Source organism: Ruditapes philippinarum, unplaced genomic scaffold (assembly GCF_026571515.1).
Source record: "Ruditapes philippinarum isolate M1 unplaced genomic scaffold, ASM2657151v2 ctg1474_1_1_1_1, whole genome shotgun sequence".
In the NCBI taxonomy this organism is placed as follows: domain Eukaryota; kingdom Metazoa; phylum Mollusca; class Bivalvia; order Venerida; family Veneridae; genus Ruditapes; species Ruditapes philippinarum.
Genome location: NW_026863329.1, coordinates 96,877 through 121,639, shown reverse-complemented (window position 1 = coordinate 121,639; position 24,763 = coordinate 96,877). Strand labels below are relative to the sequence as shown.

At 31.9% G+C, this 24,763-nt stretch overlaps 3 protein-coding genes across 3 annotated transcripts; 1 reads left to right on the top strand and 2 right to left on the bottom strand.

The window, feature by feature from the left end:
* Positions 1 to 115: 115 nt before the first annotated feature.
* LOC132721851 (galactose-3-O-sulfotransferase 2-like) lies at positions 116 to 7,561 on the bottom strand. Its single transcript, XM_060706224.1, has 3 exons — positions 7,013 to 7,561; positions 5,058 to 6,173; positions 116 to 299 (listed from the first exon to the last, which is right to left on the bottom strand). Exons 1-3 carry the CDS (start codon positions 7,018 to 7,020, stop codon positions 116 to 118), a joined length of 1,308 nt encoding a protein of 435 aa, XP_060562207.1. The 5' UTR covers positions 7,021 to 7,561.
* Positions 7,562 to 10,979: 3,418 nt separating this feature from the next.
* On the bottom strand, positions 10,980 to 12,427 carry LOC132721840 (uncharacterized). Its single transcript, XM_060706213.1, has one exon. It carries the CDS (start codon positions 12,315 to 12,317, stop codon positions 11,571 to 11,573), a length of 747 nt encoding a protein of 248 aa, XP_060562196.1. The 5' UTR covers positions 12,318 to 12,427; the 3' UTR covers positions 10,980 to 11,570.
* Positions 12,428 to 19,222: 6,795 nt separating this feature from the next.
* Positions 19,223 to 21,840, top strand: LOC132721848 (caprin-2-like). The gene is made up of 2 exons (XM_060706222.1): positions 19,223 to 19,469; positions 20,989 to 21,840. The coding sequence occupies exons 1-2, from the start codon at positions 19,271 to 19,273 to the stop codon at positions 21,396 to 21,398; spliced, it is 609 nt and encodes a 202-aa protein (XP_060562205.1). The 5' UTR covers positions 19,223 to 19,270; the 3' UTR covers positions 21,399 to 21,840.
* Positions 21,841 to 24,763: the final 2,923 nt, after the last annotated feature.

The following is a 24,763-nucleotide window of genomic DNA, read 5'->3' as shown; positions in this document are numbered from 1 at the left end:
GATACAAGAACAGATTGTCAGACACTCCTCTCATGTAAACTGCTAATGTGCCAACTGGATTAGCTTATCACATAATGATAGAATACACTGCTCGAAAATTGTTATATAAAAACCATCATAAGCTTCTTATTTTTGTGCTTTTAAATGTCCCTAATCTTTCTACATGAACAATTGTTTGGTTAATGATATGAGGTTTCCTTTGTTTCAACACTTCTGAATCAGCGGCAACACATATGGCATTTCTTGATTTTCTGCCAAACTGTTTTAAAAAGTCAAATAAGACGGTTTCATTTGGTGGTCTGCAAGAAAGATTAAAATCTGAAGGAATTGTAGGGTTTTTACCTTTGCTGATATGTGAACAGATGAATTTTCTCCCTTTAATACGATTATCATAAAAGTGAATGGTTCTTAAATATTTGATAAGTAACAGAAATGAAATTGTGATAAAGACAGCCGATGAATTCTTAACCAATTATTTAGAAATCAAATATTTTCCTTTGCTTAAAACGGACTGGCTACACCCTCAACCTGTTTAATTCGATTAATTGATAAGGAACACTTTAAATAAAGTATACAAAAGTTCAAAGTTTGATATACCAAACTGCAAAAATAAAGCGACGATAGTTATGAACCTGGTCGGTAAAGGATTATCACATTTTGTACAAGAACGGTAAAGGTTAAGATTGTTTTTGTTCAACGATCAACACCTTACATTATCAAACAAAACAAAACAGAAAAAAAATACAGCAAAAAAACCCAACAAAAACAATAACAATGTGAAAGAGGAAGAGTAAACGAATTTACTTGAGCCAATGAAGTAGTAAACAAATAGGTTACAAATATAATAAAAATTCCCCTCATTTACCTATTTTACTACATGTAAGCCCTGTTTTTTGAGTTTTAAAGATACAATAAGGGTTATTTTGAAAGTACAAAAGCATTTAGTTTGTATGTCCCCATAAAAATTTTATTATTAAAGTAATAATAATTAAAAGTGTTGGGGGCGGAAACTTAAAAAAAAAAATTAAATAAAAATAAAACTACCCTATGTAAAAAAATCTATTTGACCCTCTGTTGAAAACTATTCTTAATGTCTAGAAAAGGATAATAAAGTCGTTATTATTTTCAGTTTTTTTAAATAGTGAAAATTTACGAGTTCTTTCCCAATTTTTGAGTTTTTGGTAAAAAAAAATTTCCCCCTTCTTTTTTATAGTGTTTAAAACCCTCCCCCCCTTTTCCCCTGAAAAAAATTAAAGGAATAAATCATAAAAAAAAATCTTTTTTTAAACATCCGTTTTATTCTATCTTCTTGTTGCAGCATAAAAATTTTTTCAATAAAAGTAATTTCTCCCCCAAAATTGTGAATGGTAAATTTAAATTCGTTACTGTTTTTTTTTGGGCCTTTAAAAAGTTCATTAAAAAAAGATCGGTTGGTTTAAACCGGTGTCTTTAAGGGAAGTTCCCTTTACGACCCCGGGTTTTTCCCCCTTTGATTGCCCCCAAAACCTTCGTATAGAAAGGATTCAGTTTTTGTCAGCTAAAAAATTTTAAAGAAAAAAAAATGTTGCAAAACAAAAAACATTTTTGGGGCCCTATTTTCATTTTTTCCCTTAAATTGATTTCCCGAAAATTTATTGGTTGTTTAAAAAGTAAAATAAAAATTTTTCCCGGTTTTTCTTTTTTAACCCCGTGCCATTACCCCTTTTATCAGCCCATTATATGTGGATTTTCGAAAAAACTTCCCTTTTTTTTTCCCTTTTTTTATTTAAATTGTTTTATTATTTTCAAAAAAGTTGGTAAAAGGGCGGGCTTTTCCAAAATTTTAAAAAATATTCCCCTTTAGGTAATTTAAAAGGTTTCCCCAAACCGAAAAAATGTTTATTATGGGGGAAAAATTTAAACGGGCTTCGGCATTGTTCTTTTTCAGGTTGTGGTGTTTAGAAAATTTTAAAAAGGTCGTCCCAAAAGCATATCGTTTGGTTTTTCCCTTTTAAAAGTTATTTTTTTAAAGGGACCCCGGTTTTAACGTTCTTACTCACTTTTTTTTGTTTTTTTTTCTTTCTTTTTTTTAAGTGAAAACCTTAATTTGACCCCCCCTTTAATTGTTCCCTTTGTTGTCTTTTTCCTATTTTTTCCCCGTGTCATTTGTTCGTATTTTTTCGTTTTTAAATTCCATTTGTAATCTCCAGATTGGTTACCTTGTGACAGTTAAAAGTATGCGGTGGGGTTTCCCAAAGGTTTTAGGCGATTAATTTCCCAAAAATACTTCCCTAAAAAGTCCCTGATTAACAGTTGGTTTTAAAAATTTTTTAAAAAAAATTTGGTTTTGAAAGCTTTAAATTTTTTATTCAAACGAAATAAAATGTATATTGCCGGTCTCCTTTTTCCTTTTCTTTTTACGGCGTAAATGTTTAAAACAAACAAAAAAAAGAAAAAAAAAAAAAAAACCCCAACAAAAATTTTGGTTTAACTCGTTTTATATTAAAATGCAAATAGGGGTTTTTTGTCCCCCCCCAAAGGGGAAATGGGCGAGGTTTTATTAAGCCCGGGGGTTTTGATAAAAAAGGTTTTTCTTTTTTTTGCATAAAAATTTAAATGTTAAACCCGGAAATTTCCCCGTGTTTTTTTAACTGTATTTTTTAAAAGGAAAGTTGTTGGGTGATATGTTTTCCCACGGGGAAATTGCGATATTTTTGGGTTATTTTTTGATGATCCCAAACTCCCGGCGCGTTTTTAAATTACTGTCTATACATGCTTTGCCCCAAAAACGGGGGATGGTCCCAGCCCCCTGCCCCCTTTTAAAAAAAAAGAAAAACAGCTTTCGTCACCCAAAAAAACCTTTTAAACCCTTTCTTTTTTTCGACGTTTCCGGGTAATTGCCCCCTTTTATTTTATATAAAAATCAAAAAAATTTGCTTTCCCGGGAATTTAAAGTTTTTTTATTTTTTTAAAATTTTAAAAATAATTGTTGAATTTTACTTCAGCGGTGCTGGGGGGCGGGAAGGGGGTTTGCCCATACCCACAATTTTAAATAAACGCTCAATAAAATATTTAAAATTAGGCCGTTTTCGGCGAAAATGACGGGTTTTTTTCTATTTTGAATTTATTTTTATTTTCTTTTAATTTTAGGGCCCGGGTTGTTCCCCATCTCGTATTAAAATTTGGTTTTAAAAGTATAAAAATTTTTAAAATTTTTGGTTTTTTAATTGAATGACATCTTAACTTTTTAAAAAAACGAAAAAAAGTTTTGAAAACACGAAATAAGTGTTAAAAAGGGGTTTAAAATGTTTTAATTTAGTTCGTGTTCGCCCCCCCTCGAGTGGTTTAAAGGGGCCCCCTTTAAAAGGTTACCCCAAAAACTTTTTATCCACCCCGTGACCAAAAGGAAAAATAGACTAAAGGGGGTTTTAAAAATTTTTTTGGAAATTATGCATCTTTGCCTAAAACGGGTGGTTGATTTACTTTTCAAAATTTACCCCAAAAATATTTTTTTCCCTTTCCGGCCCAAAATTCCTAAATTGTGGGGTGGTCCCGTAAAAAAAAATTTTTAAAAAATTGGAAAATCAAGTGTTTAAAAAGTTTAAAAATTTACAAAAATTTAAACGGGTGTTCCCAAACCCCTTTAAAACCGAAAACCCCTTAATGGGGTTAAATTAAAAACACAGAAAACCCAAACGTTTAAAACCAAAAAACTTTTAAACACCCCGGAAATTTAATAAAAATATTTTTCAAAAGATTATGCCGGTAAATTAATAAAAAGTATCGTCGGGCTTTTTAAAATTTAAAGAAAAGAATATACAAAAAAACCAAAAAACCAACAAAAAAAATAAAACAAAAAAACCCCTCGTAAATGGATTTTGACCCCATTTAAATCATTTTTTAATTTTTAAAATTATCTTTTTAATTTGCAATGTACTAAGGTTTACAATTTTTGGCATCGGGTTAAAAATTACTTTTTTCCCCATTAAAATTATTTTAAGTTACTACATATAAACCTTTTTACGACGCGGTCCCTTGCTATGAAAAACGATCGGAAGTAGTATTTTCTCGCGCATGCATTCTGCTTAGGGCAAAAAGAGAAACGCTCTTCATAGAAATATAGTAAAATTGCGTTAGTTTAAGGTAAAAAGTAGAAAATTAATGAAATAGCTTTGAATAAAAAACATGAAAGATGCATTTATAGCTTTGTGGCCAAGTTTTCAATAAAAAGGCATAGAATAGATGATTGTTTAAGAATGCCCCCTTACGATCAGGGAGCTGACATTGACATTTACATTGTTGTAAAAAAACTGTGAAAATATATCTATTAGAAAATAAAGAGGTCAACTTAATTGTTGTTGAAATAGTTCATATAAAAACTTAAGAAATTTTAATAATAATAATATATGAAAGCGATGTTAATTATCATTCTGAAAAAAGTCAGAACACATGATTTTGCATTTTATGTTTTCAGTTTGCCTGATTTCTTCCTTTATCCGATTGATGCCAAACAAAAAATATATAAGTCACATAAATATATTTACATAATTATTCAAAATATTGAGAAATTAAGATGGGTTGTTGGTAGTTTTATACATGCGCTTTCTTTCATTGAATTATTATATTTCCCTAAATAGTTTCGTATACCCGAATAATAAAATTCCCACTTTTAATTTACTCACGCCCCCAAAATACCCCAAAATTTACTGTTTTTCTGGTTTGACATTATTTTTGAAATCACGCCCTTTTTAAAGGGCCTTTTTAAATATGATAAATTGTATGTGGGTTAAATTGGGCCAAATTTTGTCTACCCAGAATATCCCATGCACGAAATGAAAACATTCGTTAATAATAAAAAAAATTCTTACCCCTAAAAAGGTCAAATCCTATATACTCTTTTAATTTTTAATAATACTGCGTTTAAAATCTTTTCATGCAATTTATTTTTTTTCCCAAAAAGAAAGTAATTCTAAAAAATCTAAAAAATTTTTGGTCAATAATAAAACTAAAATATTTTTTTAAAAGTGTGTTTTCCCTTTAAAAAATGCAGGCAAAAGAAAAATTTCCCTGTCAAAAACCCCGGGTTTTTAAGCCCGGTAACATCTTTTTTAAATATGATCTTACAGTCTTTTTTAGATAGTGTAAAACTATCGTCCCATTTCGATGCCGGAAAAGTGTAAAAGGGCTCCTGGTTTTCTCTTGTTAAGTTGCAAAATTCTCTTGTCTGATTTAGAACATACTTAAACTGTGCAACTTCCCGCTGAAAATCATTCCCGGTTGTCTGAATTTTTCTTTCAAGTTCTTCATAAAAGAAATTGTATATAGCATATTCAACTTTATTCGTAAACTCCAAATGTTTTATTTGACTCGCATTTAAATGGACACCATAATGATGTTTTGTCTTCTTTGCCGCATAAATTATGTCGAAAATTGACCACCGAAGAAGTCGCTTAAGAATAACGAGAGACTCGTCAAGCCTCTCTAAAATAAGCACCAAAGTGAACTCAGAATTTAGTTTGACCAGCTGCTGTCGCAGATACTGTTCGGGTATACTTGGATCATCCAAACCAAAAAACGTTCCCATTCTGTTTTGAACACCATATTTTGAAGTATTTCTCACCACTTCGTTGATGAAATCTTGCTCACTAAGTCCTTTCAAACCGAACTTCTTGGCCAGTCCGAAAAAGAAAGCATGGCTAATGAGTCTCGTTTCTGGTCTCCGAATGAGTCCAATAATTGTAGGGTTATGGACAATATGAGTAAAGAAATTATAATTATAATGCGTATGTATAATGAAAATATTATAATGCCTTTTATCTCTTAAAAGTAGTTCTTGTTTCTTTTTGGAAACTGAAGATTGCTTAGGCAAAAACATGGATAGGTTATTGTTTATTCCAAACCTGATGAAAATACACGCAACTGTGCTTGATCCGCTCTTTTGAACTTTCAAGAATGAAATTCTGTCCACCTTTTGTCTTTCATCTGTATGATGTTGATGTTTTCTTGTATCGAGTTGGCCTGTATCAGAGAATTGTTGATTTATCTTCTTTCGTCTTTGTGATTTGTCAATACGACTAGTGTTGTTTACAAATTCAGCTGATTCAACTGATGTGAAATAAATAGTTGGCTTCAAAAATATGCAGACGATAAAAACTTGTAGTAAGATGATCAAAAGTATTTCTCTACATCTAAAACTGAAAGAAAAATATGTTAGTAAAGTTAACTAAGGAATTCAATTATGTGTTTCTTATATGTAGGTCGGGTCAAGTATTCCTTCTTTACTATCAACCCCCAACCTGTCAGATTTGTGTAATACAATTGTACCCGCTTTGAATTTTAAAACGTTTAAGTCATTTTATTCCCAAAATATAAATTTGAGCTACCAACAGCAAACAATAAAATATTCGGTTCCAGCAGAGTAAAGGTCAAGGACAACCTTGTAAAAGTGTATATAACAAACTCGTTAATGTCTTTATGTACGTCGCTGTAAACAGTATACTGGACTGGGCATTCAATGCATAAAAAATCTTTTCAGAACAGTGGATAATTCATAGAAAATTATTGGAATATATTCATCAGATAGTAATTTGTAAATATTGTCGTAAACGATTGTAATTCAAATTCATTTTATCATGCATTACAAACAACTGCACATAAGTATCACCATTTATAAACATAGATAAAAGTCAAATTTTGTGAAATACAATTACTTCATACAGAATAAAATGTATTATATGTGGAACATCAAAACTTACATAAACAATAAATGATATGTGTGTATGTAATCGCTTAGCAATAATAAAAATCATACATTAAAATTTAAATGTCCAGTATCATAATTTAAATAATTCACCACATACATGAACACTTGCTTAATTTGATATAAAACCATAATATCATGATTGATTTTCGCCATTTAAGATAAAGTTAGGAGTTAATTCCTGCCAAACTATCCAAATTTACAACAAAAACACCGTCACTTTTAATTTCACGTTGTACACACATTATAAAATAATAATAATTAGTCGAATACCTGTACATTCTTTCTTATTTTCTATTACACCTCTGTACTCACTGAATATTTAATCTTGATATAATGCCGGGAAACCGTTAATTCGCAACTGGAAATGCAACATATGTGAATATACACAACTGGTTTATAGTCAAAGATTAGTTGTAAAAAACAACAACGGAGTGCGCAGCCAAAATAATCCCTGTTAAATTTCAATAGAAAATGGAGCACCTTGCTATTATTATGACATCATGCAGTTAACGTATTCAATGAAAAAGGTAACGCGACATTTACAAAACTAAGCCCCAACATAACGTACCCAGTCAACTTGGCAAGCACGAAATAAATAATTAAGCTGGTAGGCATGAATAATGACATCAACGCTATCTTCGAGAGACAGACATTTTGAAATATGGTCAAAGCGGTATTTTGAAAGTGGTGTATCTACAAAGTCAAACTGTTTTTTTTATTAAATGTCTAATTATACACATTGGATAAAAGAGTTTCAATTGTACAGTTAAAGAAATAGTCAGCTTAGTAAAACTACTTGAAAGTAAATGAAAAAAAATGAATGCCGATAAGTAATCGTAATCAAGTAATAATAAGCAAATAATAATTGCGCATAGTCTAGTAATGTAAACTATGGTGATATGTTATATATTTAATACCATAAATGTTAAAAATATTTTAACAGCAATTTTTAGCAAGTTATCAGACAAGAAAAACGATAGAATAATAAGTTAAATCGTAAACGAGTCGGTTTAAATTGGGTAATATGATCAACGCTTGGTAGATCGAATCCGAACTTTTTCCTAAAATTCTTTATAATAATTCCATGTTTAAAACCAAACTTTAATGCGTGTATTAAAACAATTACAATCGGATGATTTGTTTTTTTAAGTAACAACACTTCAATGTTATGTGACGACTTTCCAGCTTTACTGATGGAGGAAGACCTCAGGTGCCAATTTGAGCATTATTCAGACGAGCGAAAACCTTAGAAGAAGCATCGACATTTCGTATACTAGCAGTAAAGCACCATCACATGAAAGAATCTTCTGCGACGTATGGATTGACCCCTTTGTGGAACCAATCACTTTCAGTACTTTCTACAAAAAATTAAAATATAGAAAAGGAGCCCAACCCTCTATAAGTATGTATTGTGTATAAGAAAGTAAAACGGTTTTTGATTTAACTGCAAGAAAATGTATGTTATAGATTCTATCATAATATTTATTTACCATATTTTTATTTTCTAAATCTAAAACTAATGGTTAGCAACAGATTAATCAAAGCATCTGTCACATTGGATTCAAATCCCAAAGTAATAATGCTAGTATTACCGTGGAATTAATTGTTAATGTAGCAGATGTTCATTTACTTTCATCCATTCATACAGGTTTTACAGCAATTACGCCCTGTCGAGCCAATTACAGCCGTAATCTCTACTAAAAATATACAATTTCCTCTATTGCACACGATAATCTAAAGCCAGTCTTTCCTGATCAAGCAGATAAAGTGTGAACATAGACATTTGCAATCGTTTGAAAACAACATTACATATTTAAGTTTATAACGTCAGCCTTTTATAATACAAATACCCTGAACTGCTGTGTATCAGCCGTCAGCAAAGCTTATTTATTGTAAGAAATTACATCAAATATTTTTTTAATTATTTTGTGACGCATAGGCATGCAGCATATAGTCAGAAACATTCTTTTACAATACATTGTTAGCTTTTTTTAAACGCGACACAATTATTTGAATGAATTTATTTAGTTATCATCTGTAATAATTTTCCTTCTTTGATATCGTATCACGTTGATATGCTGAAATTGTGCTGAACCATGTTGATAAATCGGTATACTTATATCGTGTTGTTCCTATCTTATTTATAAGTTGCTATGATTGAATCGAGTTATAATATTATCTATTGTGACTGATTTGTCCCATGACGCATTTTTGCTCCGTAGGGCGCCAGACGAAAAACACAACAAAGTGACCATTTTCTGGTACTTTCGCTCCGCGTGGCGCCAGACGAAAACTCGAAAATAAGACAATGTGATTATTTTGTCGTTCTTTCGCTCTGATGAGCGCTAGGCGAAAACACGACAAAATGACCTCTTTATTGTACTTTGGCTCTGCGGAGCGAATTGTACTTAGAAACACAAAAATACGACTATGTGGCATAAATCAGTCATTATATTTATCATTCAACTTTGAAGCGGGTAAAGTGCATATTGTATTGTATTGTTGTATTTCTTTCATAGTCCAGGGTTACATGAAACGGACTATCTAGAGTCTTTTCCAAGATAATATTATTGATAACATACGACAGTGTAAAAAGGTGTAGTACTATTTGAAAACATGCGAAGTTTCCCCAAAGCTTTATAATTCTCTAAATTGAAAAAAAGCATTTGAAAATCTATATTTATATACCATACATGTATATTGCCATGTTACATGCAAACTTTTCTATATTTAATGATATTTGCTTGTAAATAACAGGCATTTAAACTATGCAGTACAGTGGGAACTGTGCAAGTAATGACGTCATTTCAACTTCAACGGGATTCCATGACTTTCTCACTCTTCATGAAGAATTTTGTACTTGATTGATAGCTAGGGTGTGTAGGGTGTAGTGACCGTTCGCATTCCAATAATGACGATCAATATTCTGTGTGGGCCTTTGTCTGTTAAGTGACGTCACAATGAGCTTTGCATATAAGCTGCTCTTCCGGCTGAGAAAATCAAGTGTTTTATCCCTTTCAACAATTTATAATTTTATTCATTGTTGTTTTATCCTTGATTGTTTCTTAAAAGACGCGCAGTAACTTTGTTATACTCAGATATTCGTGAACCTCAAATTACGCCATTTTTGTTTATTTTTTATATGCAATTAGTTTCAAAGAAATATGCGTCATGTAAGGAAATGTAGATGCATGATATTTAAATCTTAATAACATCAGATAACCTGGCGACGATTCGGGGTGCCTGTAGGTAATTGATAAAAGAACACATTTTGAGGGTGAAAATTGTTAACATTCTCATGTGCGCCAGTTGCCAAAATTTCGACGTATTAGATTGTACTAATTGTAATTTTCTGTAAAATTTGCCAAATAATTATTTGATAGTAAAAACATTGATTGTCTCAAATATGCGTATAGTGTGTCATATTAAATTATAATTGAACTTAAATGCAAACTTTTGGGACAACCCTCGAATATATCTGGTGAAATCATATCTTATATATAAGCAATTGCTAGCGTTAAGTAATTAAATTTTCCTTTCATATTGTGTAAATAATATCTATATTTGTTCGTGAATAGAAATTGAAATATTGTCAATTACTGCAAATGTGTTTTCCATTAGCATTTTGTCACATAGTGATCAATGTCAGAATCATTTGACGTGATAAGAACACTAGTTTATTTCATCTCAAAGTAAACTATACACTTTCGAAACTTAGATTTAGAGAAATTTTCTTTAATTTCATCATGTTTAATCAGTGCTGAAGAAATATGGTTAACACTTGCATGGGATCAATTCGTTGTATCGTGGACAGTTTAATATTAACAGGATGACCGTGTAAATTGTATTTGTCAAACATAGAAAAAAGTCAGTGAAGGGTTTTACCAGTGTCAAAAATTCCATCTGCTCATGAAAAAAACCTTTTAGTTTGAGACATTTTTATGGGAATAAGAATATACATTTTGTAGTTTGAATATACAATCGCTGGTGGAAAAGCAAATGCAGACAGTGGAATTCTAATGCATGATGTTTTACTTTTTTATGTGCGATTAAGTTAAATAACAGTTTTCTCTCTAGGGACAAGGAAATAGAAATCAATTAAATGTATTTATTGTATCGATATTGCTGGGTATGTTTAAACAGTCGCGATAAAAGTACATCTTAGTCAGTTACTATATGATACTTGAAACATAGTCTAACTTATGCATTACAATATATGGGTATATGAGAAACATACACGCATAACATTTAATTTTTTTTATTTTGTGCTGTAAAATCTTCTCTACGGGCACATGACTAGACAAAGTAGCAATTTTTAAAGCAGGGGTGACCACCATCTTATTAGCAATAAAATATATCAAATAACATGCAACATTACAAAAATATTTGCTGCAGCTGTTTCATGTCTGTTTTAAATGATGACTGAATTGATGACTGAAAACTATCTTGCTAAAAATTAAGCATCATCAAATGTACTTTATGCCAATTATACTTTTAAAATTTGCATGATCTTAGCATAAAATAACAATTAAGAGCAAAAATGGGGTCACCGACATCAATATTTCTGTCTTTAAGCGCATAGTACAAGCATTCTGAAATGCAATTTATCGTCACAGTGTCTGCAATAACGACGTACTAGAAAATTTATCTAAGAAATTGTCTGTCTCATATAGCACAAATCCAGACTCAGTTAGGTAAAATCTCTAAATCGATTTCACACATGAAACTGTATTTGTTCGTACACGGATCATCATACCAATAAGAGGATCTATAAATATTTATGCAGCTTGGGTACAAGGTGTCATCTGGTTGAAACACTCCCCAATTCCTATACGTCGAAATTTTTCACAAATTGCCATTCTCCTGTACTTGACTTCTTAATCCCGTCTATCCAAACATCGCTTACACTATAACGATTAAAAATAGCTTCAGCGAGAGAAGACTTCGTAGCAGACAAAATAGTAATCAAATGTCCTCCATCATCAGAACACTGCTGATTAGCGTCAAACCAAGTTTTAGTATCGGTATACAACTTAACACAAAAACCTTCTTCTGTTAGATTGTAGCTCGGCAAACAAGATGGAGAATATTCACAAAGTTTAAAATCTTTTTCAATACGCTTTGTTTCGTTTTTCCTCGTACAAAGTTCCGAACTATAACCACATTTTCTCATTCGTCTTTGCGTACCAAATGCTCCTTTTGTTTTTGCATCACAATTTGTCCACATACTCCATTCATTGCATGGATGTAAATTACAAATGTCTACAACTTGAGCAGCCACCTTTTTACTTATCTTTTCGATATTATTGGTGATATTTCCAATGTTTTCCAAAGCTTCATTTTGTAACATTGCTTGAGTATCTAGTTCACTTACAGTTTGTTCAATGCCTTGAAATGCTTTACCAAGAAGTTTCAACAACGGGTTGTCCATTTTGTCTGCCATATTAATTAGATAGTTCCCATTAATGAGATTATCATCCGTGATATTGCTTACTTCGAGAGGTGAGCAATAGTCATGGCTAAACAAAAGAATAACATATAAACAAACTTGTCCAAATAAAGTCCGAGTTCTCATTTCTATACTTGTGTTTACAATTCAACAACAGAAAACAATTATTGAGAACTTTTATGCTCAAGTCGCTGTTGTACCAACAAATTTCTTTTAGAAACTGTTTCATACAGCTTTATTCTGTAAAGAGAGATATCGGTTAAGAACAGCTGTATTATATTGTTTATCTATTGTATAAGCAAAATGCAGGCATGTTGACAGTTCCTGCAAGAAGTAATTTAGAAAGAATAACAAAATCCCGGAATGACGTTAACCGTTTAGTTTTTTATAGCTGTGGAGCTCAAAGCAGATTAAGTTGTAACATGATGTTTACATTTTAATTATACACACAGCTTGTCTAAAATTATAGGGATGAGAAGGCAAAATATTTGTTTCTTTCTGTATAACTTTCAGTTTTTCTTATTTAACATTCTTTATTTGAATGTAGATTATTAGCTTTATACATATATATGTTAAAAATAATAATCTCAAACAAATTTTTGTAGCACAGTTTCATTGTGACATTAAAAATCTTCTGGGTATTTTACTTATCTGTTACTATGTACCAGTGTCTTAGTACATGTATATTACAATTGGATATATACACCGTGTATCGTAGTTTTGAGACCTTTTCATTGAAAAAATGTCCGACCATAAATTTATCGTGCGATAATTGGAGTAGAGGCATTAGTTACCCGCACTCCCCACATACTGTCAAGGATAAAATTAGAGCATGCCCATTTTTCTGCGATTTATTTATTGTGACTACAGGGAAAGGGATAATGATAAAATAGATATATCCATATACTCGTATTTTTTTTCTTGGGTTAACAAATTTTGACGAGATGGTTTGCCTATAATACAAAAGAAGAAAAACATAAAGACAATCGACAATCTGATAAATATACGAAGGTTTCAAACCCTCAAACAAATCAGATTACCTCGTGCTTCGATGGTCTTTCCTGTACTTTAGGAAAAAGTACAGAATCAATTTTAGCATCATGTACATTTACTTCCTTATCCTTATTCGTATTTCTCGGTACTTAAAATTTCTTATTGAATATTAACATATATCATAAAGAAAAAGATAAATAAACGTCAATCAAGTACATTTGATCGCTTGTTTTTACATACACCGGGGATATAAAACAAGCGATCACTTTGTCTGTTTCAAACATGACTAATGAAAATTAATTGAATGATTACTTTTTTGGTGTACAGAAATATGTCTCGTATATTTCATATTTCTGAATATGATGTAGTAATATTTTTGTAAATTTTCACGAAGAATATTAATCACATATACATATATTTTTATAAGCTTTTCAGATAGTTTCTACCAGTAAATCAGTAAATGGCAGTTTATAGTAACTACAATAGCTTACCGACCATCTCCGAACATGGTCTAAAATATGATACAATAAAGATCCCCTGAATGTTGATCGAAAATCTCCGATCAAATCTACAGAAAGTTGTCAATGCAATGTATTATATTGCCTGTAAGATTGTTTGATTCATGACAAAATGTTGTCAAATGTTTAACAGCTTTATGATGAAATCTGATGATTTTTGTTCTGCTAAACACCGAAATAATCACTTCAGTATATGCACAAAATTAGATACCAATGTAATTCAAGCTCAAATGCAAAGTGCTTTAAACACATGATAAAGACGTGAAAAAATTAGCATAAGTTTAGAACTCTGTCAAACGGCCACTTTTCAGTTGTGTTACATCATTTTTGAAGATAATAAAACAGTCTGATTTAGATATTGTGAAGCTATCATCCCACATCGATGCGGGAAAAGTATAAAAGGGCTCATCGTTACCGTTTTTAAAGTCACAGAATTCTCTTGTCTGATTAAGAATATTTCTAAAGTTTTCAACTTCCCGCATAAAATCTTTCCCGGCATTTTGAATCTTTCTTTCAAGTTCTTCGTAAAAGAAGTTGTAAATGGCGTATTCAATATTGTTAGTAACTTCCAAATGACTTATTTGACTCGCATTTAAGTGTACAGTATTGCGATGCCTGGTTTTTTTAGCTGCGTATATTATGTCGAAAAGTGACCACCTAAGGAGTCGTTTAAGAATAATGAGTGACTCGTCAAGTCTTTCCAATATAAGTACCAAAGTAAATTCCGAATTAAGTTTTAGCAGCTGCTTTCGTAAAGACTGCTCGGATAAACTAAGATCATTTAAACCAAAAAACGACCCCATTATGTTTTGAACACCATATCGCGATGTATTTGTAACCAATTCGTTTATAAAATCCTGACGACTTAGTTCTTTCAAATTTTCGTACTTCTTTGCCAGCCCAAAAAAGAAAGCATGGCTAACAAGTCTCGTTTCTGGTCTCCGAACGAGCCCAATTATTGTAGGGTTATGAACAATATTAGTGAAGAATTTGTAATTATAATGTGTATGTATTATAAATATATCATAATGTTTCTTCTGTTCCAAAAGTAAGTTTTGTTTCTTCCGGGAAATTGAAGGTTGTATTGGCAAAAACATAGACAGATTATTATTTATTCCAAATCTGACAAAAATACAAGCAACTGTGCTTGATCCACTTTTTTGCACTTTTAAGAATGAAATCCTTTCCACCTTCTGTCTTCCATCTGTATGTTTTAGGTCTTGTCTTACACTTTGTTGACCTGTATCAATGTGTTGGTTTATCTTGTATCTTGTTTGAGTTCTATTAATGCGACTTGTTTTATTTTCAAATTCATCTGATTCTATTGATGTGAAATTAATATATGGCTTCAAAAATAGAAACACGATGAACACTTGAAGTAGAATAATAAGAAGTATTTCTCTGCACCTAAAACTAAAAGAAAATACCACTATTATAATCAAATAAATTTGCAAATGGCAAGAACCCTTCATTTGACATCCAGGTTACAGGATTTTTCAATTTCTCAATTGTTAAAGTTGTTAATGTTAAAAATGTCATTAAAATTAGGCGACGAGGGTGCCAAATGAAAACAAGCGTTGGAATTTTTATGGTATATAGAGTTTTTAAAAAACAGTAAAAAGTGAAAGTATTTTTATAATTAATATCTCATGAGAATGTAAACCTTAAACAGTTGTATGTCATAACTTGTATGTCAAAACTTAGTGAAATGATGCTGCAAACTTACAAAACTTGCCAAATTTTCATTGTTGTTTATGTCTTAAGTCAATTGAAAATGTTTATCAACAACTGTTTTTTAGAATGTTTATAACATTATAATTCATGCTTGACACATTTTTTTGGTTTAAAAATTGTATAAATTATCAATATTTTCACGATAGTAGTCAAAGATTTTTTTATATAAATGCCAAATGAAATGCGCGTATACTTATTTATAATGATTTATTAATTCCATACCTATACATGATCTATTTGTTTCTACAACACTTTTTTTACTCCATGTACAGTTAACTCTATAACGTACTAAGAAACTGTTTATTTGCTAAATGCAACATATGTGATAATATTCAAGAAGTATGTAGGAAGATTAGAGAGCAAAAGGTATTGTAATGTCACAACGGACTGTTCAACCGAAATAATCCCCTGTTATATCAATTGTTTATTACTTAACGCATTCACCCATAGTTGTAAGATCGGATAAAAAATAAGTAAGGAATATTCCTATTCATGTAGAAACGTGGAAAGTTGATCCTGAATAATTCTTCAAAAAGAATCAATCACTAAGGTCGGTACACATGAATGAATATAGATGGTCTTTCTGACGTAGAGGGCCTTAAGATTCGATAAAGTCCCTTTATAAAAGAAAATAAATTGATGGCATGTTTAACGTACCGTCTGAAAAAGACGTTATATATTTAGAGGAACTGATAAAACAATAGCTGCGTCACATTTGGCGATGCTTTTCATCTACAGCTGAAATAGTTTATTTTACATTTTGTCAATAATCACAACTCATCAATTTTTATATCTTTTGGTTTTTAACAATATTACCTAAAATCGGCAAATGCAAAAAAGGCACGTAAAAAGTCGGTGTTGTATTGATGTTATTATCCAATTGCATCATGTTGTGTGTAAGTATAAAGCCACAGTCAAGATTTTATTACATCAATTTGACAATAGTCTACAGCAACATCAACAAAGTAAAAAAATACTGTGAAAATTATATGTGTTTGGCTTTAAAGGCACGCTACGAGTGTGAACATGACTACTACTTATGATTAAAATATATGTCCTGCGTTTCATTAAACCATTGTCATGTTTTCCACGTGCTTGTGCGATGTCATTTGACAGTTATGTTTTGATCAAACTACCACTTGGTATAAGTCGACAACGATAACGTTTACAATAATCGGTCAAACCATTATGATAAAATGGGTTGTGCAAGTTATTTAGTTATTACATTAAGCACTTTTACTGAAATAAAGAAGAATCAAATTGGATATAGTCACGCAAATTCGAGTAGCGTAGTGGTTAGATAGTTCAGATTATGACCTGTATGAAGAGTTCATGTTAAGAAAATGCTTTTCTTTCGAGTTCAAATCTGGAATTGTGCAATATTTTTTTATGTCTGTTAAATTTGGTTTTTACTTTCAGAAAACATTTTCATATTCTCTTTTATAAACCTGTGATTAATTTAATATTTTGTACAATTTAAAGTTAAACTTATAACGATTTAGCAAAATTGAATGTATTTGATTTTAACAGTCATCAAACAGATTGAAAAGTATTGTCAATTTAATTCTATTTAAAATTCTGAATTCAGTTTGTAACAATTTTTTTAACAATTTCGGCTCATTTGTATATTTATATATTTAGATTTGTTCAATTCCACATTTATCGCTGTAATTACGACTGTGTTGCCTCTAACTTAACTTGTTAAAAGCGATTAAGTGTAAAACTAAATGTTCTCAAATAGTATTGTGTGAAATAAATTCACGAGGATCTGAACTTCAGTTCTTTGAAAAATATCTAAAAAAAAAATGCCTTTTCCAAGAATCGAACCACGTTAAGACAACACAACCTGTCAATTATGAATACATTACAGCACTCATTTAATTGAATATTCGATCCTACTTCGGTTTTGTCTATATAGTTTACGAGAATTAATATGACGTTTTTTTTTGCTTGTTTGTTTTGGGTTTTACGTCACACCGACACAGTATAGGTCATTCGGAGACGTTCCAGCTTTACTGGTGGAGGAAGACCCCAGGTGCCCTTCCATGCATTATTTCAGGCACGAACGGGCACCTGAGTAGAACCACAGACGTTCCGTAAGCTAGCTGGATTTTAACAACTGGTGTGGTTTTTAAGGCATTCTGCGCAGCTGCAACTTTCTGTGCATTTGTATGATACATACAATATGCATATCATGCAAACACTCCTTCTTTTTATTCGACAGTCTAAAATATAGGAACTTCCAAGTAATATAATCCTAAAATCTGCAATAGCAAGTCGGTCAAGTGTTTCCTAGATCTATGGTTCGATCCTTACTTTTTAGACTTATTCTTTTTAAAGTATATTTCAAAGAAAATCGCCAAATGCTTGCAAAATTGTCTACGCGGATATAAAATAACTTAGAAATACTGTTTTGTCTGTGTGGTTTTATTGTATTTTACGGAAATGAAATGACATAAATAAATTGATTTTAATTTGAATAAATTTTAGATATTAATTATTAAACCATGTTATTTAAAAAGAGTATAGACTTTACCAAAACAAGGTCAGAACATATTTAGAAAAACAAAAAGAACATAAAAAACAATTATAGCTTCAGTAATGTTTAAAATAAGAAGAAGAAGAAAAAAACCCCAAAAAAACTTGGACATACGTGGTCTCGATATTAAAACACGTAGGACATTAAGAAATTATAAACACATACAGTTTACGCTTTTGAGCTTTAACAGTCAGTATAACTATTTCATACATTAAACACTTTCTAACTGTGTATATCGCATAAAATTTACCGAAGATTAATATACATGTATTGTGTGCATTGACCGTATAATCAGAATGCAGTTGACAGGTTAATTAAATCAAACAATAATGGACATTGACATTGTGCCCTGCTACACACATGTTAAAAAACCTGAGACAGTGGTGCGAGGTCACGAGAATTTTATCCGCTAAAACACGTTTTCTTCTCCGTTAATATGAACGCATATTTAAGCAAGAATGAGCTTTCTTATCATATTACATCATAACAGTCAGTCCCTGGAAATTTAATCAGGAATATACTTGTAATTGTTAAAACGGTAAATCAAAATATCGATACATCAAAGAAGCTCTGTTTTATCTCACTTTATCAAATGAAAATATCGCACTGATGCAGATAAAAATCATATTAAGAAATGAATTATTCTATATTTCAGTAGAATGAGTAAATACGTGTTAAATAATATTTAAAAAAAAGATAGAGACCAAGTTAAATGTTAATCAGTGATTAATGTCGTTTACTTCAAACCCATTACATCTTACCGATGTATGTTCAAACCGCGCCAGCGCTTTCGGATTCTTTTATGTGAGAAAGCTGCCCAGTCAGCGTACGTAATTTTACTCAGCTGATATAATGCAAAAAATAGGCACCTTAGGTCTTCCGCTACGAAGTTGCAAAGTCGCCATATTACGTAATCCCTCTCCCCCGCCCCGAAAAAAAGGGAAAAAAGTATTACTGGTTGTGCAATAATGTGCCATAAAAGTAGCAATAGATCGGTATTATGACTTTCGTACTAAATCAATATGTTTTTACCAAACGTTAAAGAACGAAGAAAGCGAAGGATGGTTAATCCATATGGTAAATGAAACAGGAAATCCATAATAATTTTTGAGAAAATAATATGGTTTTATAAGGTATCTCAGGCTTAATGGGCCTCTAAAAATACCTGTAGGTGATAAATATATAGTCAAGCAGCCATGGACATTTACAAATGAATGGTTGTCTTAATAGTTAAATGTAAACAACTCCGTAAGCTTACGCCAATATTAAGTTATAAAAGGGACGTTTAGTTAGATATGAATGCGCTATATTTTGCACAGATTTTGCTACTTATACAAATTGTGAATGTACACGGAGAGCCCCATTGCTCAAGATATCACTATGAGGAGAAAATGTTAGAGAAGATGATAAGGATGGAAATTCGAATGGAAGAGATTGAACGAAAATTACAGAAAGCAGAGGAAACAAATAAACTTCTAACAGATGATATTAAAGGTATGTCGCGTTTTTTAAAAATTGTGTCCGAATTTTACTTTAGTAAAGGGCATGTTTCATTTTTTAATTTTAGTAAAGTAGATGTTTTTATTTTACATCTGGAAAATCACAATTTAATAATGTTTTCCTTAAGTACATCTTTTGATTTAGTCATGTGTAAATTATTCAAAACTTTACTTTGGATGAATTCGATCATTTTGATTTAGATCATACATACATACATTTTATAACCTATGTTGGTTTGCTTTTGTTTGTTTGTTTCATTTTACGCCTTTTTCCAACAGTATTTCAGTCATATAGGTGGGTAGTTTCCTAACCATCGTTCCTGGAGAGTTACACCAGTACCAGACTACTTTCCTCCGCGCTAAACTACCAAAGCATCTCCGAGCCAGAGAGGTAACTGGATTAGAAGTCATCGACTCTAACCCCTCGACCACGGAGGGGGTCTTATTACCTATGAATTTAAGCAATGGTCAAAAGCAATTCATGTGATTAACTTTGTTGCAGTGTTTGTTCATGTCCCAAAAGTCATTTCTTAACACAAATGATTGCAAAATTGAAGAAACTAGAACTCCGCGCCTTGTGAACAATATAGTTAAGGAGAAATGGCCAGGACAAAAATGAAATATGAAAATTAACAAAGGGCAATAACTCAAAAAATAAGAAATGCAGAGCAGCAGTTTTTGTGCACTGCACTTCTTATCAATAAGATCTATAATCCTATGAAGTTTCAAGTCTAAAGCTTCTATAATTTATGAGAAATGGCATGGACAAAAATAAAATATGAAAATAAACAAAGGGCTATAACTCGAAAAATAAGAAATGCATAGTACCGGTTATTGTGCACTGCACTTCTTCTTAATGAGATCTATCATCCTTTAAAGTTTCATGTCCATAGCTTTTATACATTTGGAGAAATGGCCAGGACAAAAATAAAGTATGAAAATTAACAAAGGGCAATAACTCAAAAAATAAGAAATGCAGAGTACCGGTTCTTGTGCACTGCACTTCTTCTTAATGAGATCTATCATCCTATAAAGTTTCAAGTCCATAGCTTTTATACATTAGGAGAAATAGCCCGGACAAAAATAAAGTATGAAATTAACAAAGGGCAATAACTCAAAAATTAAGAAGTGCAGAGTACCGGTTCTTGTGCATTCAACTTCTTCTTAATGAGATCTATCATCTTATCAAGCTTCAAGTCCATAGCTTTTATACATTAGGAGAAATGGCCCGGACAAAAATAAAGTATGAAAATTAAGAAAGGGCAATAACTCAAAAAATAAGAAATGCAGAGTACCGGTTCTTGTGCACTGCACTTCAGGTCATTATAAAAATCATGCATACCAAGTTTGAAGTCAATCCGACTTATTATGACTGATTTATGCTCCGGACAAGCTTAAGGGGACGCCGACGCCGACACCGCCGACAAAAGGAACCCCTATATGTTGCCTTTTTCAAGGCGACACAAAAAGTTTTTACAAAATGCAGACGCATAAATATTCTTCCTTCATTTCAGACTTGCAGTCGCATACAGTTGGCAAGGTAGCTTTCTTCGCCATAGCAAAAGCTCACCAGTTGGGGATGACAAAACATCAGATAGTTGTATTTGAAGAAATAGTGACACATATTGGTTCCTCATACGACAAAACATGTGGAAAATTTGTGGCGCCGAAAAATGGGGATTACGTTTTCTTCTCTACAGTACTTGGTCACAATAATGCTATGGTATTTTTACACGTAGCAGTAAATAATCAGCAAAAAACTAACTTCTACGCCCATGGACTAAATAATGGACATGACAGTACAAGTGTAACAGTTCTTTATCAATTAAGTGAAGGTGATATTGTCACAATAAGAAATGCAGGGTTAAAGGGCGACATTCACGGTAGCGAATACTCATCTTTTGGAGGATTTCTACTGAATTAACAATACATTCCACTCTACGTCTGAAATATTTGGAGCTTCTCTATAACAAATGCAACACATTCTGAACATACAATAGTAATTTTGTGTTCTATTTTTGATTAAGTCACATCAACACAGTAAAGGTCATACAGTGAGGAAGACCTCAGGTGGAACGCAGCTATTTCATCGATGTTTGGTAAATATCAGCAATCATGGGTCTCAAAACATTTACAGTCAGGGTCATCTTACTAGCCACATGCAATCAAAATACAATTATATCTATCAGAGGGCTGAAATAAAGATATATAAATAAGACAAAATGTGTCAAGTCATACCTTTATTTATTGCACATAGATGTATATATATTATATTTTTACATATTTTCGAATTGATATATAATAATTGATAAACATTTGTAATAAATGATTCAAAGAATTTTAAAGATCATAATCTTGTTACAAATTATATACGTCAGTGACTTCAGTAACACTACCTTATGTCAATATGTTAACAATCATTATCAACTATCGACTGCAAATGACAGAAAAAATAATAAAGGCATTATGTAAATATATTTTTTCCACTTATTATTTACACAAATTTTCGTTTAAAACTAAAAAAAAAGGTTAAAATATTTACGTCGGAATGTTTATAAAATATATTAACAGGCTAAGTGGTCCCTATTGAGGAATAAATTAGATGAATATTAAAATACTTTATCTTTGAATGGATTTTTATTCAGTCAAAGCTGGGCAAATCAATTACACAATTCAGCAGGGTAAGGTTTAACGGTGTTTCTAGATTTTGTATCACTTCACAATGTATACTGGATCTTATATGGAATTCAATTCTTATTTAGGAAACATAAATGAAATATCTATACGGACTTTATTTATTGTGTTCAGATGATCATTTACTGTCCACAAGCTAGACATGAAACTGCATTTCACACCAGCGTGCATATGGGTGCATTAACATCAAATGCTAAGGACCAGTTGTCAATTATTTACTCTCGCGTGTGTTTACTTTTGTTGGCCCAAACAAACAGTACATAATTATGGAAAATAAAGTTTAATATGCTATACATTTTATGTATTTAACCTTCTCAAAAATGATTTGAGTTATAATCAGAAACATATATATGTAGTTTGAAGTAAATAAATTAAGAAAAAAAGAACTTATGAAAAAACAACAAAATTTGTTCAAGGGGGTGATTCGGATAATTTTTGTGCTAGTGTTGTAAACCTTGTCACATTTATATGTGGTTGATGATCAATAACATTATAATATATTTGAAGTAAGCACCTTAAGAAATGAAAAAATTTAAGTCTGTTATCATAGCAACTAAATTTTTTAATATAGGAAGAAAAGTAAAAGACGGCCATAATCCGCAGACTGCCATCTTCCCCATGTATCAAGTTTCACAAAAATATTTTCAGTATTTTTTGCGTTATCACTGAATCCAATTAATGTGTTAAATTTGCCATATTTCAGTCTCTTTGTTGCCATAGCAACCAAATTTTTCAACATTGGAAGAAATGACGAAGACGTACATATTCTGAATCTCCAGGCTGCCATCTTTCCGTATATCAAGTTTCATAAAAAAAAAATTCAGCGCTTTTTGTGTTATCACGGGATCCAGTTTTGTTGACACACAGACAGACGGACGGATTGACGGTCATAGGGTAAACATAAAGTCCCCTCCGTTTAAACCGGTAAAAATAGATTGTCAGGCATATCTGCTTCAGTCATGAACTGGGAAGTCAGCAATCTCCCTGAACAGTGGACGAAATTTCAACGAAATGTTGTGTTGTTCTCTGGACTGCTGAAGGCAAAAAAAGTAATAAAGAACAAGAGCCCGGTTTGAGCCGGGTGATGCTCCCCGAATAGGTTTTGGACACAGGAAAGAACACCTCTTGTAGTTTCAGAGTTATGTCCCTGGAAAAAGTTCAAAGTGCAATAATTCCAAAATTAGTCAAGGCAGAGTTACTGTTCTTTGCACTGCACTTTTAATCACTGTGATATATCAACCTACAAAGTTTCTTGTTGATATCTCTTATGGTTTCCGAGTTATGTTCCGGACAACTTCAAAAAGTAAAAATAAACAAAGGGCAATAACTCCAGAATTAGGCAAGGCAGAGTTATGATTCTTGTGCACTGCACATCTACCCATTGAAATATATATCTACCTACAAGGTTTCATGTTGATATCTCTTATAGTTTTACAGCTATGTTCAGTACAAGATTTTTTAAAAAGGGGTGATAATTCAAAAATGAGGCTTAACAGAGTTATGGTTCTTTTGCACTGCACTTCTACTCAATGAGATCTATCTACCTACAATGTTTCATCTTGATATCTCTTATAGTTTTAGAGTTATGTTCAGGACAAAGTTCAAAGTGTTGAAATTAACAAAGGGCAATAACTCCAAAATTAGGGAAAACAGAGTTATTGTCCGTATACACTGCACACCTATCCATTGAGATCTATTCACCTACAAAGTTTCATGTTGATATCTCTTATAGTTTTAAAGTTATGCCCCGGACAAGATTTTTCTATAAGGGGAGATAATTCAAAAACCGGGCAAAATAGAGTTATGGTTCTTTGACACTGCACTCCCCCTCAATGCCCTCTACCACTGTATGAAGTTTAAACAAATTATCTCCAAGGGTTTTCAAGTTTTGCTCCGGACAAGACAACGGACGGACAGACGGACGGACGGACAGACGGACAAGGCGCCGACTATATGCTCCCCCGAAATTTTTCGGGGAGCATAAACAATATCATATCTACTGATATGGTACGGGAACAAAGGAAGAGAGATGTTTTTCAACACGGGAACCAGGAATATCTGCTTCAGTCATGAATTGGGAAGTCAGCAATCTCCCTGAACAGTGGACGAAATTTCAACGAAATGTTGTGTTGTTCTCTGGACCTCTGAAGGAAGGAAAGTAATGAAGAAAAAATATCATATCTGCTGATATGGGTTGGGGACAAAGGAAGAGAGATGTTTTCAACATGGGAACCATTCACAGACGATGATGCGAATAACCCACAGAAATATCATGACAAATTTAAATCCCGTGTTCAGCCAACAATAAATTCCGTTTTTGCCAGATATAAATTTAACATTGAAGTTCAGGGAAGTGAAAGCATTGACAAATTTGTCACGCGGTTAAGAATAAATGCTACTGACTGTAAAATTTTATGTAAATAAAGATGAAATGATGAAAGACGGAATCGTCTTTGGGACAAGCTCATCAAAAACTATTTGTTATCAACAGCCAAACTTCTGTTGGTATTGATAACATGAATCTATAACATACCTTACCCTTTAAACAAAAGGGCATAAAGAGGTACCGGGCATTCGATTAGTCTGACAACAGTG